Raw genomic sequence first — 16,900 nt, 5'->3', positions numbered from 1 at the left:
AGTTAACACTAAACTGCTAATGCATGGGATTTATTTAGTAGAAGGAAATCGTAAACTGCTAAACACAAAAAAAACTAGCCAAAGCTAATGCTAACCGTGTCACAGTCTGTGTGCCACATCTCCATCTCCTTCTAGTTGACAACTGGTGTGAGACTCGTAAACAGTTTCAGTTTGCTTCCTATTGTTACTTTAAAGCTGCATGGACAGGATGACCAAAGTCGAAAACATCTGAGTTCATCCAAGTCATAGAAATGGGTAACATGTTACGGAAATAATTGGTTTAAAAGGCTCAAAAACTGCGGCCATCTTGAAGAGATATAAAAGGATAAAACCAGAGGGGTGAGCTTACAAATTTTATGCTTGCTGCACTGCAGTGATTCTCTAGTATCAAGTCATATTGATTTTTTTCAGGTTTTGTACAAAGAGACAGTCGGCCCAAGGCAATGCAAATTAAGCAGCTGCTTAGGGCCCCCAAGAGCACCAAGTTAGCATAATAAAATATGTAAATATATTTAAAATAACACTGAATAATACAGACAAAATGCTATTACACATAGAAAAACAATTTCTATTTTATTTTAATAGCTGTTACACAAGAAACAGTTAATATATTTCTTGTTGGGGAAATGTAAGGTAACTAACATGTTTGCTTGTTTACTGTAAATTTAGTGCTTATTATCTGATGTTACTTTAAGATAATTAAAATATAGCACACATAAATACCAATTTGCAACACAAAATCCATTTTTTTAGTTTGTTAAAATCAACAGCCATACTAACACTGGTATCATGTAAGCTAAATGCGAACGATGCTAACGATAATAGGTATGTTACACATATAAAGTAGCCTAGGAATGATGATGCATTTAGACTTGTTGGTATGTTGGGCCCCAAATGAAAATCTGCTGAAGGCCCCAAAAAGGCTTGTGCCGGCCCTGCCAATAAAAAATGGACCTTATTGTGGTTCTGTGTGTAATAACTCTGTAAGTTCAGCTGTTTGGGGTATAAAACCTTCTCAACATGACGTGAAGCCAACTGCTCTTCATTTTTTCCTCTACCCAGGTGTTGGGGTGGGGGTGTTTCGAGCCGGTGTGGCTCCCCGCTGTGAGAGCAGGGCCTGCAACCCCCGCATGGGAAACCTCGCTCTGGGTCGGCGGGTTCTGACTCAATCTGTCTGCGGAAACAATGGAACAGAGCTGTACTGCTCCTACGCTGAACCCAACGCCAACCCGGCCTGCAGCGCCCCCAAATGCTCCAAATGCAACGCCGCGCTGCCTTTCCTGTCCCACCTGGCCGGTGCCATGTCCGACTCGTCCTTCCGCCACCCCAACACCTGGTGGCAGTCTGCGGAAGGCGTGGAGTCCGAGATGGTCCAGCTGGACCTTGAGACGGAGTTCTACTTTACCCACCTCATCCTCGTGTTTCGCTCACCCCGGCCTGCCGCCATGACCCTGGAGCGCTCGCAGGACTTTGGCCGAACGTGGAGGATGTTGCAGTACTATGCCAGTAACTGCAGCGCCACCTTTGGGCTAGAGGAAGGAAAATCAGGCGGAGGCCGGGATGGAGCCGGCTGCACCTCTAAGTACTCTGGAGCTTATCCCTGCAGCCGAGGGGAGGTGAGGTGAAACTCTGTCAAGACTTTTCAAACAACTTGAATACTCAGAGGAAATAGCTTATCCGTGCATTTACATGTTTCCAAAAGCTTTTGATATCTTTTACCTACAGTAACAAATTTTACAGGACAATAAATCGTCTCAGAATTTATCGCGATAAACAATAATATCGCTGTTTTGAGACCACGTTTAAGTGAAATTGTGGTACACAATCTAAAATATTAACAAACTTTAATGTCTAACATTTAACAGTATAACCAGAAGACATTTTAAATATCCATCCATCCATCCATCCATCCATCCATCCATCTTCTTCCGCTTATCCGAGGTCGGGTCGCGGGGGTAGCAGCTTCAGAAGGGAGGCCCAGACTTCCCTCTCCCCAGCCACTTCTTCCAGCTCCTCCGGGGGAATCCCGAGGCGTTCCCAGGCCAGCCGAGAGACATAGTCCCTCCAGCGTGTCCTGGGTCTTCCCCGGGGCCTCCTCCCGGTGGGACGTGCCCGGAACACCTCACCAGGGAGGCGTCCAGGAGGCATCCTGACCAGATGCCCAAGCCACCTCAACTGGCTCCTCTCGATGTGAAGGAGCAGCGGCTCTACTCTGAGTCCCTCCCGGATGACTGAGCTTCTCACCCTATCTCTAAGGGAGAGCCCAGCCACCCTACGGAGAAAACCCATTTCGGCCGCTTGTATCCGCGATCTCGTTCTTTCGGTCATGACCCAAAGCTCATGACCATAGATGAGGGTGGGAACGTAGATCGACCGGTAAATCGAGAGCTTCGCTTTTTGGCTCAGCTCTCTCTTCACCACGACGGACCGGTACAGCGCCCGCTTGACAGCAGACGCTGCGCCAATCCGCCTGTCGATCTCCCGCTCCCTTCTTCCCCCATTCGTGAACAAGATCCCGAGATACTTAAACTCCTCCACTTGGGGCAGGACACCCCCCCTGACCCGGAGAAGGCACTCTACCCTTTTCCGGCTCAAGACCATGGCCTCGGATTTGGAGGCACTGATCCCCATCCCGGCCGCTTCACACTCGGCTGCGAACCGATCCAGCGAGAGCTGCAGATCACGATCTGATGAAGCCAAAAGGACCACATCGTCTGCGAAAAGCAGAGATGAGATCCTGAGGCCACCAAATCGGATCCCCTCAACACCTTGGCTGCGCCTAGAAATTCTGTCCATGAAAGTGATGAACAGAATCGGTGACAAAGGGCAGCCCTGGCGGAGTCCAACTCTCACCGGAAACGAGCCCGACTTACTGCCGGCAATGCGGACCAGACTCTGACACCGGTCATACAGGTACCTGACAGCCCGTATCAAAGGGCCCGGTACCCCATACTCCCGGAGAACCCCCACAGGGCTCCCCGAGGGACACGGTCGAACGCCTTCTCCAAGTCCACAAAACACATGTAGACTGGTTGGGCGAACTCCCATGCACCCTCCAGGACCCTGCCGAGGGTGTAGAGCTGGTCCAGTGTTCCACGACCAGGACGAAAACCACACTGCTCTTCCTGAATCCGAGGTTCGACTGTCCGACGGACCCTCCTCTCCAGGACCCCTGAATAGACCTTGCCAGGGAGGCTTAAGAGTGTGACCCCTCTATAATTGGAGCACACCCTCCGGTCCCCCTTTTAAATATCCAAAATAAACAAAACAAGCAAAGCAACAACTAAAATGTAAATGAATAAAAAAGAGCTAGTTAGGACTAATCCACCAACCTGAAGCTGTTTCATCCAGTCTTTAGTAGAAAGAGAAAGCAACACCAGAAAAACAAACATGCAACAGGTGGAGCGGGGGGCGGAACCACACCTGCGGAGAAAATGCTGGAGGTGTTTCAGCATTTTCCAACAACCTCAGGGGGGAAAAAAAAGCTCCACTGATGAGATCATTTACATGCGGCGTATGGACGGTAATCCGTGCTGCAGAATCAGCGATTTTCCCGTGTTGGCTCAGTCACCGGAAAAGTCACGCTACAGGCGAATGGCGTAGGAAGCAGAACAAGAGCAAAGCCAGGTGATTGAGTGCTTAATCGGCACGCTTTGACTGCAGCGCTGCAGAGCTTCCTGAGATCCACTGACGTTTAATTGGAACCGTCTGAGTCGGGAGCCGCTCTGCAGCTGCGTGTTGCTGCTCTGGTAGCCTGGCGGTCATTTCTACAAACCGTTTCTGACAGCTGCTGGAGCGCTGTGGGTAAACAACATTTTGTTTTCCTCCCTTGGTTTGTGGCTTTCTTGTGTTAGTGAGAGCCAGTTGTGCAGGGAGCCTGACCTTTGACCTGTGACTCCTCAGCTGATGAGCCAGATCTTAGAAGAGGTCAGGCAGCGCTTCGACAGACCAGCTGTTTTCTCCTGCTGCTCAGCTGGCCGCTCTTTCTCCACCTCTGTAATTAGGATTCACCCCTGAACCGGAGGCTCCAGAGCAAAACCAAGACAGCTGCACAGATTCTTTACACCAAGGAGGCTGTTTACCTCATTCATACATTGCAAAAACACAAAGTTTACCAAGTTAGGACTGGAAATAAGACAAAACTAACTTACAAGTAACTTTTGAGCAAGACATAGGAGCTTGTTTTAAGTAAATGATTCCTTAATATCAATAACGTACTAGTAGACCTGTCACGATACATTTTGATAAATTGTTCCAGAAGTTATTGTGATAAATTATAATACTGTTGTTTTGGGACCATTTTTAAGTACTGAAATGGTAATCAATAAACTTTAAATTCTAATGAACATTTAACACTGGAACTAGAAGACATTTTAAATATCCCAAATAAATAAAACAACAAATAGATTGAATTATGAAGTCCCTGTAAATAAAAAAAGGACTATATGAGACAAAAGCACCGGACTGAAGACTTTTATAATTCAGTTTTTGGTAGAAAGAGAAAAACAATAAATCATGCCAATCAAAATGATTGAGTTTGTTTTAATTTATCATGTGATTAATTGATTTATTGATTATTGTGACAGGCTTACATACTGGTGCTACGGGAAAAGAACATTTTATATATAAGTGAACTAAATGTTTTTCTTCAATTTAAGGAATTATTTACTTAAAATAAGCTAATAAAAGTTACTCGTAAGGCTACTTTAGTCTAATTTCAAGTGAACTTGGATATTTGCACTAGCGACTAAACCAAAAATACAAAAGATTTTGTGTTTTTGCAGTGTAGCTGCTCACAGATTCAGGACATTGCATCCAGGAATATTTGTCTGATTTGCTGAACATCTCCAAACCAAACCTCAGAGCAGATCTCACTGCTGTCTTGTAAATTTTTGCCATCACTCTCGCAGCTTTGTGCTTTGTTACAAATCACCCTCGACAGTCGTCTCCTACCACTCCACCCGGCCTGTTTCTTCTTCTTCACTTCTTTCCTGCACCGACAGCAGCTTTGAAGGGTTGACCCAAGGTGCTTAAACTCATCCACCTTCAGTACCTCTTCAGCCTTCAGCCTCACTTTTACAACAATCTGCAAACAAGACAGTTGTTGGTTTTACTGAATTGTTTTGCAATACATATCGAAGAAACACTGGCTTGTTTATCTAATATCTCTTTGAAGAATCAAGTCAGAAGAGAGAATCCTCAGAATCCTTGATAATACAGTAGAAAATATGGTTGTTATAAAATCTAACTGGTGCCAGAACCAAAGGGCTCCAGAGTTGTTCTGAAAAACAATACCAGATTCTCAATAAACGAGTTTCTATCAAAAACAGAAGAGAACAAGTATACTTTCAAGATGTTGGATATGGTTTTGTTTAATACTTGCAGCCCATTTCATTTCATAGGGGACCTAAAATGAAAAGTTCACGCTTTGCACGTTTTTTCTACTTCCAATTGGTTTTCTACTGCTTCTAAAAACAAAGTGCTTAATTAAAAAACACCCAACAATTTTATGGCAACAGATTCATGTTTTTTGGTGTCTGGAAAATGAGCTGTTTCAAAAACGTTCCAAATGTAACATCACAAATCAGCAGCTGCAGGGTTTCCCCTCAGTGTATTATAAGCCTGGCGGGCCACCAGGCTTTACTTGTGCCAGGCTTAGCACTGCTTATTTATTTAAAAAAAAAAAAAAAATTGCATTTTTTAAAGAATTCATAATTGGTGTTCAGATATTAATCTTCCAATAACGCATAATTATCAAGTGACAATTCCAAATTTCCTGTCAATTTTAAGCATTTCTAAACTCAAAAACACGCGAGCTGCTGGAGGACTGACTGTCCTAGCGCCACACCACCAGGCTTAGCAAGTTTTCTGGGGGAAACCTTGAATCTGCAACCCCAACTCGTTACCTAGCAACCCAAGCTGAGCTCCAGCCCGTTTGGTTAGCTAGTTTTACTGCTGCATAATGGCTGATGGAAAAGACAAGTGTTTTGTTGTTAACTTACTATGCAGAAACCACTAGCTGCATTCTTGTTGGTTGTGCAGGAGGCTCCACTTTTGCTTTTTGTTTGTATAATTGCGCATCTGTTTGTAGGAATATTTACACATGAATGTAAACATTGAGTCGGGCATTTGGGCAGCAGCAGCTTATTTCGATTTAAAGTGACAAGAACTGATCAGACTAAAAACTCATTATCTAAGAATGATTTTGTGCAAAACATTTTTAGCATAGCCCATAAACCTTTCCTAACATGTTCAAGGAAACATAGTAGGACACCTTTAAGGCTAAATGTGTAATCAGCACAACAATAAGCCATGCCGTTACGCTGGTTTTGCAAAACAAAATCCTTACCAGTGATAATTAGCTTCCACCTGCATCAACATGATTGAAAACTGACATTTTTGACCGCATAAGAAGTCAAAACGAGGCTCTATGTGTTGTTTTTAGCAGCCATCAAAGGTCTCAGGGTTGCATGTGAGCTGCTGGGATCAGATAAGTGAGACTGAAGGTTTGGAGCCGGGTGTCGGAGAAAGGGAGGGTGAAGGTGGGGAGGGATGTGGGTTTGTAGCTCGGAGCGATCACAGGCAGCAGGTATTCTCGGTTTTCTGCTTCTCTCCTTTCTCTGGCAAACATAAAAGCGTGTCATCTCATGTGCTGAAAGCTTTCCGTGTTCACCTGTGACGTGGTAAAAAGGTGATGGTGGAGAGATGGAGGGAAAGTATTCACGCGTTCATGAGGCCAGCTGTAAAAATGTAAGTGTTTGTTACACAGTCTGACCTCCTGAGGGAAGAGAGACGGAAACTCCACAGAGTGAAGAAGTACCTAGTTACATTTACTCAATTACATTTACTTGAGTAATTTTTCTGAAATAGAAAGTACTTTTGGGAGTATTTTTACTAAGCTCTACTTTTTACTTTTACTTGAGTAACTTTATAATGAAGTATTTCTACTCTTATTTAAATAGATTTCTGGATTCCCTACCCATTGAACGAAGAAGAAATATGTTTTTACCAAAAGTTCAGACGCACTTGTAGTTTTTATTAAAGTTTAATACGTTTTTTTATTGAAAGAAGCTGATTTGGAGATATTTTCTTTTTGTTATGTTTTGTTATTTACAGACATTTTCGTCATTTTCATCCGTAAAATACCAAAAATTCTTTGTATTTTGGTCCATCTGGTGATGTAATTTTTAAATATTGATCATTTGATCAGTTACTCAGTATTTGAGTAAACCTTTCGCCACCTGAGTGAAGTTGGCAGCCCACCTTCTTCAAATCAGACAAAATTGGTGTCAATCAACCTGACAACGTTTGTGCTGCAAAAATTTCTGTTTGTGCTGCTTTGGCTTTGAAGATATTAATGAAAGTTTAAAGGTCAAAAGATCAGCCAGCCCCCATAGTTTTATGAAATCAAAACGATGTTTAAAATGTCATTAATATCTTCAAAGCCAAAGCAGCACAAACAGAAATTTTTGCTGCACAAACGTTTTACACTATTTTTGTCTGATTTAAAGAAGATGGTGGGGTCAACTTCATTTAGGTCTTTTCACCAAATACTTTTTTTACTCTTACTTGAGTAATTTCTTGGACGGCTAAATATGTTGAAGTAGTTCTACTCTTACTTTCGCACCATTTTTAAGTACTCTGCCCCCTTCTGATGCACACACACACACACACACCCACACACACGTGTTTCCCTTTTCTGTGCTTCCAACACACACTCCGGTCGGTCTCCATGCCCTTTCAGATAAACATACAGTTGCTCCCCGTCTGTCTGCTGGGAAGGAAGTGCCGTTTCTCTGAAGGATGTCGGTCTCATTGGCTAGACGCCGCCCCCCTCCCAGAGTTTCCCTCTCTCCGTCTTTCTGCTTCCATCAATGCCCATTGTGCCTGTTTACCAGATTACAGTGCACAGCGCTTTGATGGAATTAGGCCTGTTAAAGCTGGGCTTACTTTACTTCGCACACTGAAACAGGAAGAAAGATATTCAGTGTCCCGCAGTGAACTCACAACCTCAGGCCTGAAATCTGTTGCATTTTTTAATGGCAGGTGGGAAAGGCTTTTCATCTCCAAAAGGTGCTTTGAACGCAGTCGATCTGTTCCGTCTTTTCAACCTCCAACAATAACGGTAATAGTTGATTTCTGAATATGAATGTTTTGAAACATGAGAAAGGATCAAATACAAACTGAATTAATAAAAAGCTTAGTTTAAAAACGAGCACAAATGAACTTGATCTTGTTTGTCGCCCTGATTTAATTTTTTTCCCAGGCTTCAAACGCCATGCTTTCTGCTTGGAGGACAATTCTCAGCCCTATTTACAGTAAACGAGATTCTTTCTCCGTTCACACAGCTCAACAACTCCCAACAACACAATTAGTCAGCAGAATGTCTAACTTCCTTTGTAAATCAGCTTTACAAGCAGCTGCAGTTGTCAAACTTTAATAAAACTTTAAATGTTTTATTAGTTTGTGAATTTAAGCCCCTAATATTCCTAGAGTTTCTTGTTGATATATTTACATTTTATCAAATCAAATAAATAAGAAGTTTTTAGTTTTAGAGGCTTTCAGGTTTTTAGTATGTCAAACATGTAGAATAAACCTTGTACTGAACGACTGACAGTGAAAGAAGTCACTTTACTTTAAATTTTCTGAATTTGCACAAAAAATAAGTTTAAGAATTTTGTAAACTTGTACAGAACACAATGAATTTGACTCTCCCCTTAAGCAGTCAAACATAAACCCTTCCATTGATGTCTTCTGTGTAGAAAAGTGAGACTTTCAGCTGCTTCCTTCCATTTTATTTTTATACATTTTCTTGTTTGGGATCACAAAACTCACACAGTGAAAGAAACTGCTTGTGACTGTAAACCAAAGTTTAGCAACACTTTATTTTCTATCAGCTGATGTACCTTCCTGTTTTCATATATTGTGAAAATATTTATCAAATAATGAAAGGGACAAGTTTAAAAACAACATATGTCCTTCCAGTTGTCACTTAAATTGCCTAAGAAATCTAAAGATTTAGTAACTAAAAGGTTTACTTTTGTTTTCAATGCCTAAAGGTACACTAATCCAAATATTTTGGACATAAATCACATTCATCGCTTTATTTCAAATCTTTTCAAACTACTCTCCTGCATAGTTAATTTGCTGCTGCTGCAAGTCTGTGTTTTCTCAGTGTCTGAGCAAAATAAACCAGAGAATGCTGGACTAAATGTATATCAACACATGTAGCGTTAGCTTAACCATTTAAGACCTACTGTAAGTTTCAAATCTCCACCTGGATATTTTTGCTTATTTTAATTTTATGAAGTTCACTAAATGTCCTGTGACATTTAGACATTTAAATTGGCAATGTGACTTTGCCAATTTATCCATAACAACTGGAACTTTCAATATCTAGCAGTTATTTTCACAATTTACCCTGAGCATCCCTCAGAATAATTTCACTCCCTGCTACAGCGGGAGTGAAATTACCGTAATAACCCCATATTGGCTGGAAAGCACAACGTCTCCCCTTTCAGAAACCGTTGGAACTTTTCAGACAGCACAAAGTATCGCAGAGTTACGGTACCGCAAAGTTGGCTGGATTGTCGCCGACACGTTTGGTCTAGAAGGGTTAAATTGACTTTGAATGGCCAGACATCATGGGGTTGTAAGAAAATCAACTGAAGATAAGCCTGAAGTTTAAGTAGGACAGATGGTGTCATCCAGAAAAAATGTTTTGTCACTTGTGTAACTTTAGTACAGTTTAAGCCTCATGAGGTTATTTGATTATTTGGAGAAAAACGCCTTTAAATTCCTAGGTTGGGTGCCTGTTTGCTAGGTCTTCTTCTTAGACATTTCATGTGGCCTCCTATTCCTGAAATCAGCAAATGAACACTATATAAATCCTCATATGAGCTCATTCAAGCTGGATACTTTGCTATAATTTCTACATGCTGTGATCATTCAGCTTTCATTTGGGACATTCTTGTACCGTCTAGGTAGACTTTGAACCAAGAAAACATGACACTGCATTGTCGCAATCCAGCTGATGGTGGTACACCATGTGACTCAAAAAGATTACATCATAAACCTGAAACTCATACTGAGCTTTTTCATAATAGGACACTCAGAAAAACACAGGCGTCATCAGTGTATTTGCGGACTTTTACGTTTTATCTCTAAATTAAAATGAAAACCGAAAGAAATAAAAAGCTCAAAGTGGACCATAGTAGGACTGTGATCCGTCAGTGCGTGTTTGAGTGCATGCCAGCAGCGGTGTACGGGTGTGTTCATGTTGCCGTGGCGTTGCCGGGCTGTCGTTGGCCTTTTGTCCAGTCCTGAGTTATGTGGATCTGCATCTTCATCCCCGGCTTTGTGCTGCCCAGCTCTTCATGCTCTCCTGTGGACCTGGCGCCCCCTCGTCCTATTTGTCGTATTCTCTTAACCGTGGATCGTAAAGCCGTGCCCCTGTGACCTCATCCAATAACAAGGAAGTTAATAGTGCTCCTCCCATCACACTTCCAGCCAATCAGGGTGGAGCACCAAGACTTTTCTTACATCTTACCCAAAATATAAATGATATCAACTTGTTTTATTCTCCAGCCAGGGTTTGGAAGTGACACCAACTATTTCCCCCACAACAACAGCAGTGGTGTTAGTTGCTAGCGGCAGCAATAGCCATGGCAATGGCAGGCCATAATGGGATCGTCAATTCAAAGGATTTTCAGGGAACAGACAGAGACAGAACGGGGAATGCACTTGTGCAAGAATGCCGGGCAACATCAAGGTCACCTGAGGTCACATCCAATGATGCTGGGGTGTAAATCAAGGCCCAAATGATTCTAAACCAGCTCCCAATAAAGCAGCAGATGAGCTGGACCGATGTGTTTTATTTTATTACTGAATAAACGGACATAACCCCTCAAAGAAGAGAATTAAGTAGATGTTACAGATCTTCAAAAGACAAAAGTATTTCAGATCTAAAAGTCTTAAAAATTTACAAAACTTGATCTCGTATTCTCTGAAGCTACATTAGGTAAAATAAAAAATAAAACACAGTAAAACTCAAACACCTTTCTACCAATTTCTTCTATCCAAAGACTCAAAAATGTCTCCACTGTAATTGGCTTGAAGTTACTTTTAGTGCCAAAAACATGATGTTAAAAAGCTAATTGCTGACAGAGTGAAATGGAAGGCAATGACCTTGGAAGAACATTGTGACAACTATGTTACTGTAGTTCAGTTTAACTATTACAAGTAACAACCAGACTGTACAAAAATGACACTTTTAGTCTCTTCCATTCACTTTGTTTATGTTTTATTTATGGGTAATGTTTGGGAGTTCAAAAGTTTATGCACTTGAGGTATTAAACGATTGCACAATTGGAGGGTGTGTGAGTTTCACACACCCTCCAACCAATTTCTTCTATTGAATGATTTAAAAACAAACATCAGTCTCTCCATATATTTACTTTATATTGCAAATGGAGTGAGTGACAAGTGTTACTACACCATTAAGTGTGAGGTATTTGCTATGAAAATCTGTTTTGTTTGGACAGTTTGGCTATTTTCAGATGCTAATGGGCCGTACGAATGCCCACGTATTTCAAACAGAGAAGGAAAAGTTACATCAGACATGTCAAGTTTCTTCAGGTTTTTTGTTAACAGTAGTTAGAGGGTAGCATTCCACATCATTAACTGAAAACATCTTTCTCTGACTGCAAGGTGATTTATCGAACCCTCCCAAAGTGGCAGTTGCTGGATCCGTTCGGTTTGGAGGGCCAGCAGCAGCTGAGGGTGACCAACATCCGAATTCGGCTGCTGAAGCACCAGTCGTGCCCCTGCCAGGTCAAAGCTCTCGCCTCTACAAGGAAACCTCTTCCTGTTCAACACTTTGCCATCTACGACCTGATAGTGAAAGGAAGCTGCTTCTGCAACGGCCACGCCGAGCAGTGCGTCCCTGCGCCGAAATACCAGCCCACCAGAGACCGCACCAACCACGTGGTAAGAGCAGAAACGTCTGTGAAATTTGACCCACATTGCAGGTTCTTGATAATTTGGCTATAAAAGTGCTGCACCAACACATTTTAGAATATAGATATGAAAAAATGCAAATAGTAGCAATTTTTTAGTGGTTTTTTTGCATGGAATAAATTGTGGATTGAATTTTCACATTGACTGACAAGTATTAGTATTATTTTTTTTCTCATTATTATAGTAGAAACTACGTCCTATTTTATTTACATCATTTTCCAGAAACATTTTATGATTTTTGTTGCTTTAAAACTTAAAAACACAAATAAAATGGTATTTCTTTGAAAGTGACCACAAATTTCCTTTAATAAATATTTAAAATTTTTAAGTTTACTTTTCAGAAAAGTTTACGTAACATTTGTGCCTCCAAACAATTTTTATGTAGCTGTACTGGTTTGTAAATGTTGCAGACCCTTTTTTATTTATAAACATTGGATTTAAATTTAATTAAAATGCTATAGCATGAGCTTAACCATACCATTTATGCCTCTCTAGGAAGAGCCAGGTTGTTTTGGATAGTTATTTTTAAACTTAAACAACCAAATATTCATTTTAAAACTGGCTTACATAATTATTCAGATCATCTTTGTCTGATATTTTATCTTGTTTTGAAACATGAATGTCTGACAAAGAAAAAACAGAATAAATCATGCAAGCATGGCTGTAACCCATAATTTACTACAATTACTGCTTCTGATGGACACTTTTTAGGCACTAATAACTATGTGCAAAAGCCCTTAGGTAAAACAGTATGTCCAGTTATAACCGGACTTAACCGGTTGTATAATCAAATTTTTACTTAAACTTGTTTTCAGCAGTGGCCCTGCTTGTTTAGACAAAATGACACATTTTTCCAGTCTTTGATCGTTATCTGGCAGTAATCACACCCTGTGGACATTTTTTCTTGTTTCGGTGAAATCAAGATGTTAGGACCAGACATCTAAAGAACAGTTTAGTTTCTTTGTGTCGACTGTTTTGTTTATAACATTTGAGGAGGGGTCACCTTTCCGTCTTGGCCAGATAAATATCTGTTTATAACAGAGTCAAGAGAAGGACGTTTGTGTTTGTTGATGAAGGTGTGAATCGGCGATGTTTTGGCGTGAGTGTGTCATGGTGGAGAGCTTATCGATAAATCTGCACAAGCACAAATTTAAGACGCACAACCCGTTTGTTTTTCTGAAACAAGCAAAACTGGGAAGGTATTTCTCAAGATGAACAATATCACTGCATCGACTGTTAGGCTTAAATTTCTTTTCAGACCGCTAACAAAATAAACTCTTGTGATACAAATCTTGTGTTTTTACTTTTATAGAATGCAAACAACACAGTTTTTTCAGCTTAATGTGAAAGTCATCAGTTAACAGCACTGAGACTGCATAGGTAATCTGCTTTTATATTACTGGATTTCAGGGCTGCATTTGTCACAGTTGATAGTGTTTAATACAATGAAAAAGTGGGTGGAAATATAATCTGAGTACTGAGTTAGACATTCATTTTAATTCTGATATTTACTTCAGATTTTACCATCAAAAAACTCACCAGAAGTCAGAATATCCAACTTCAAAATACAATAAAATAACTTATAATATAACAGTGTGTAATAGTTGCAGAAGTAACTTAATAATTAGCCATTTTAGTTTATATCTTATTAAATTAGCTGCAGTAATAGTACTGCAAATGATCTGTTAGCAAATATGCTACTTTAATATTTAAAAGCATACATACAGAGATGAATTTATTGTGTTTCGCTTGTAGTTTTGTCACTTTTAGCTGCTAGAGTCACAATCAGATCCTGTTTATGACTTTGACTAGTTAAATTAACATCTGTAGCTATTGTTAGCATTTAGCTTTTAGCTTAGACTGCTAAAGAGCATCTATTGCTTCTTCATGCTAACTTAGCTTAGCTGCTAGAGTCACAATCAGACTGTGTCTTTTTCACTTGTTAAATTAGCATCTGTAGCTATTGTTAGCATTTAACTTTGACTGCTAAAGAGCATCTATTGCTTCTTCATGCTAACTTAGCTTAGCTTCTAGAGTCACAATGAGGCTGTGACTCTTTCACTTGTTAAATTAGCATCTGTAGCTATTGTTAGCATTTAACTTTGACTGCTAAAGAGCATCTATTGCTTCTTCATGCTAGCTTAGCTTAGCTTCTAGAGTCACAATGAGGCTGTGACTCTTTCACTTGTTAAATTAGCATCTGTAGCTATTGTTAGCATTTAACTTTGACTGCTAAAGAGCATCTATTGCTTCTTCATGCTAGCTTAGCTTAGCTTCTAGAGTCACAATGAGGCTGTGACTCTTTCACTTGTTAAATTAGCATCTGTAGCTATTGTTAGCATTTAACTTTGACTGCTAAAGAGCATCTATTGCTTCTTCATGCTAGCTTAGCTTAGCTTCTAGAGTCACAATGAGGCTGTGACTCTTTCACTTGTTAAATTAGATAAAGAATCATTTCCACAAGATAGTCCTGACCCGAAAAGCAAGTAAACATATCAGCTTCAGTTAATTAACATCTGTAGCTATTGTAAGAGTAAAAATTGGAGTTATGAAAATGTAAAATGTTTTGGAAATGTCTTATTTTGAAAGGCTCCCTGGATGGGGGAGAGGAGCGAACATTGGGGGGAACAGCTGAGTGCGGTGACAGCTGATGGAGTAGCGGAAAAGAAATTAAATATTCAACACTGAGAAAGAGCTCAATTGTTTCTGTGGATTATTCTATAAAGGAGAATCACAGTATCTGGACACCCACGAGTCTTACACTATTGTTAGCATTTAGCACAGACTGCTAAGAAGCGTCTGTTGCTTCTCAGAGTATATAAGTTTGAATTATAAGAACAGATTACCTGTTAGGTTTCCCCAAAATGTTGAAGGATGTCTCTTTGCTACTTTGGGTAAGCTAGCTGACATGCTAGTACACTAGCTCCTAGCAACAATTAAACCTAATTAACCAAAATGTTTGACTGGCACTTTGATGAAAACTAAAATTTAAACTTCTTCTGATGTTTTAAATTTAAATGTAATAAAAACATTGTTCTTAGTTTCTCGTATCATTAATTAGTCAGTCAATCTGTTATTTACTCAAAGACACCACAGCCCAACAAACCAGACGCAGATAACAACTAAAACATTTTCATCTCTGAATTGGAAATAAAGCAAAACATTTTTGGCATATTTTACATGACAGGACGATTCATGTGTTTCCTTTGAGACTAAAGCTGCTGATATCTGATTTATTGGGCACAACCCTTTAAATCTGAAAATCTGACTATTGCCATGCCAAGAAATTCCAAGTAGCTCTTTGGTTTTTCACAAGGATTTCCTTCCTTTGAGGGCAGAAAATCTGGCCTCTAAACCACAAGACTCAAAACCCCTGTTCTGCTTGTCAAAATAACTCTAGTCATAGAAATACTCATTATTTGCCTTTTCACAGAAATGTGTCTTGCCCCATTTAATATTTTTACTTTTAAAAAGTCCTTTCCTTGCCTTATTACGTTTGCAACGTGCACCATCCAGGTCCAGTCGGTAAACACGGACAGGTTATATAAATGCCTTTTCCTGCCTATCAGCAGTTTGCTTTGTGCCTCCATGTTAGCAGACAGCTGCTGGTTCTGGCAAAACCCAAACAAGCAGAGCAGCACCAGAAATGAGATGAGAGTAGAGATTAAAGCTAACCCCAGGAAGGACAAAAAGGGTCTTGTGTTTATTCATTTTTAATTTTTTCAATATACATTTAAAGTCTTTGAATTGGGCCTTTTCATGTTGACTTTACTCACATCTGCGCCTGTTTTTGTCCATCTAAAGTATTCTTAGGAATGCAGTGTTTTGTCTTCCCCAAGTGTGAGCTGCTGTGCAGTAATCAGCAGAGAAAGTTTCCCCGGCAGTCATTACTGCTCAGACACGAAGACGAAAAGGGCTCGTTTGTTTGTTGTCCCTCCACAGGGGTTTTGCGGTTCAGGGTGATTACACTGTCTGATGGCTGGCCACAAAGCCAACACACACTCTGTGACATCCATGGTCTGCTACTGTTGCATTACCAGCAATTAGTCCACTAATTGAGAGTAGCTGCTTCTAAATCTGTGCTCCTTTCTTTTCATGTCAGTTTCTGAGCGTTCCAGCTTTGTAGAATTCACAATTTTTTAGTTGAAGATTTTCGTGTGAAATCTGACTCATTTGATCGTCATCTGTGGTTTTGTCCATGTTTGTTTTGTAAAAACTTAACTTCAAATGTACTGCGTTGCCTTCTTTTGCTGTTTAGTTGTTTGTGGTACATATTCAGAGACAGAAACATAAAATTGGTAGCCATTTTGGTTTCAAAACTGCAGTTTCAAATCATCTTAGACTCCAGAAGAAACATTTGGAGTGATGAGAGGTTTCTCTGGCTTTATGGAGCGCTGGTTATTTTGGGATCAAAGGTGTGGAATTCACAGTGTTCAGCTGCATCAGAATGGGGTGTGTTACTTTTTCTGGGATGCTTTATTATAAAATATTTATAATGTTTAAGGATCAACTGATTACCTGAGAATAAATCTTTTAGCACAAATCAGTATTGTGTTGGTCTATCATATAAAATTTCACTAAAGTACATTAGTTTTTGAAATGGCTTCTTTTCCAGACACCAAAAAACATTAATTTATTGCTAAAAAATGACTGGGTTGTTTTTATTTAGAAGAACTAAAGCTGTTTTTAGAAGTAGTAGAAACCCAAAAGGAAGTAGAAAAACATGCAAAATATAAATTTTAAATAATAGGTACTCTCTAAGGTGACCTATTATGCTTTCCTGAACATGTTAAGGTAGCTCTATGGGTGATACAAGACATGTTTTGTATCTTACATCACATCTTTTGCACAAAATCAGTCTTGGATCATGAGAGTTTAGTCT

General features: G+C 40.1%; 1 protein-coding gene across 1 annotated transcript in view; it reads left to right on the top strand.

Moving 5' to 3' along the window:
- ntn4 (netrin 4) overlaps positions 1-16,900 on the top strand; it is a 32,904-nt gene that overhangs the window by 1,956 nt on the left and 14,048 nt on the right. Inside the window, exons 2-3 of the mRNA XM_028011783.1 lie at positions 1,063-1,616; positions 11,710-11,988. Coding sequence (XP_027867584.1) covers positions 1,063-1,616; positions 11,710-11,988 — 833 coding nt within the window. The remainder of the gene's footprint in view (positions 1-1,062; positions 1,617-11,709; positions 11,989-16,900) is intronic.

This window comes from Xiphophorus couchianus, unplaced genomic scaffold (assembly GCF_001444195.1).
Source record: "Xiphophorus couchianus unplaced genomic scaffold, X_couchianus-1.0 Scaffold1000101, whole genome shotgun sequence".
Taxonomy (NCBI): Eukaryota; Metazoa; Chordata; class Actinopteri; order Cyprinodontiformes; family Poeciliidae; genus Xiphophorus; species Xiphophorus couchianus.
The sequence above is the reverse complement of the archived record's forward strand: the minus strand, read 5'-3'. Positions and strand labels throughout refer to the sequence as shown.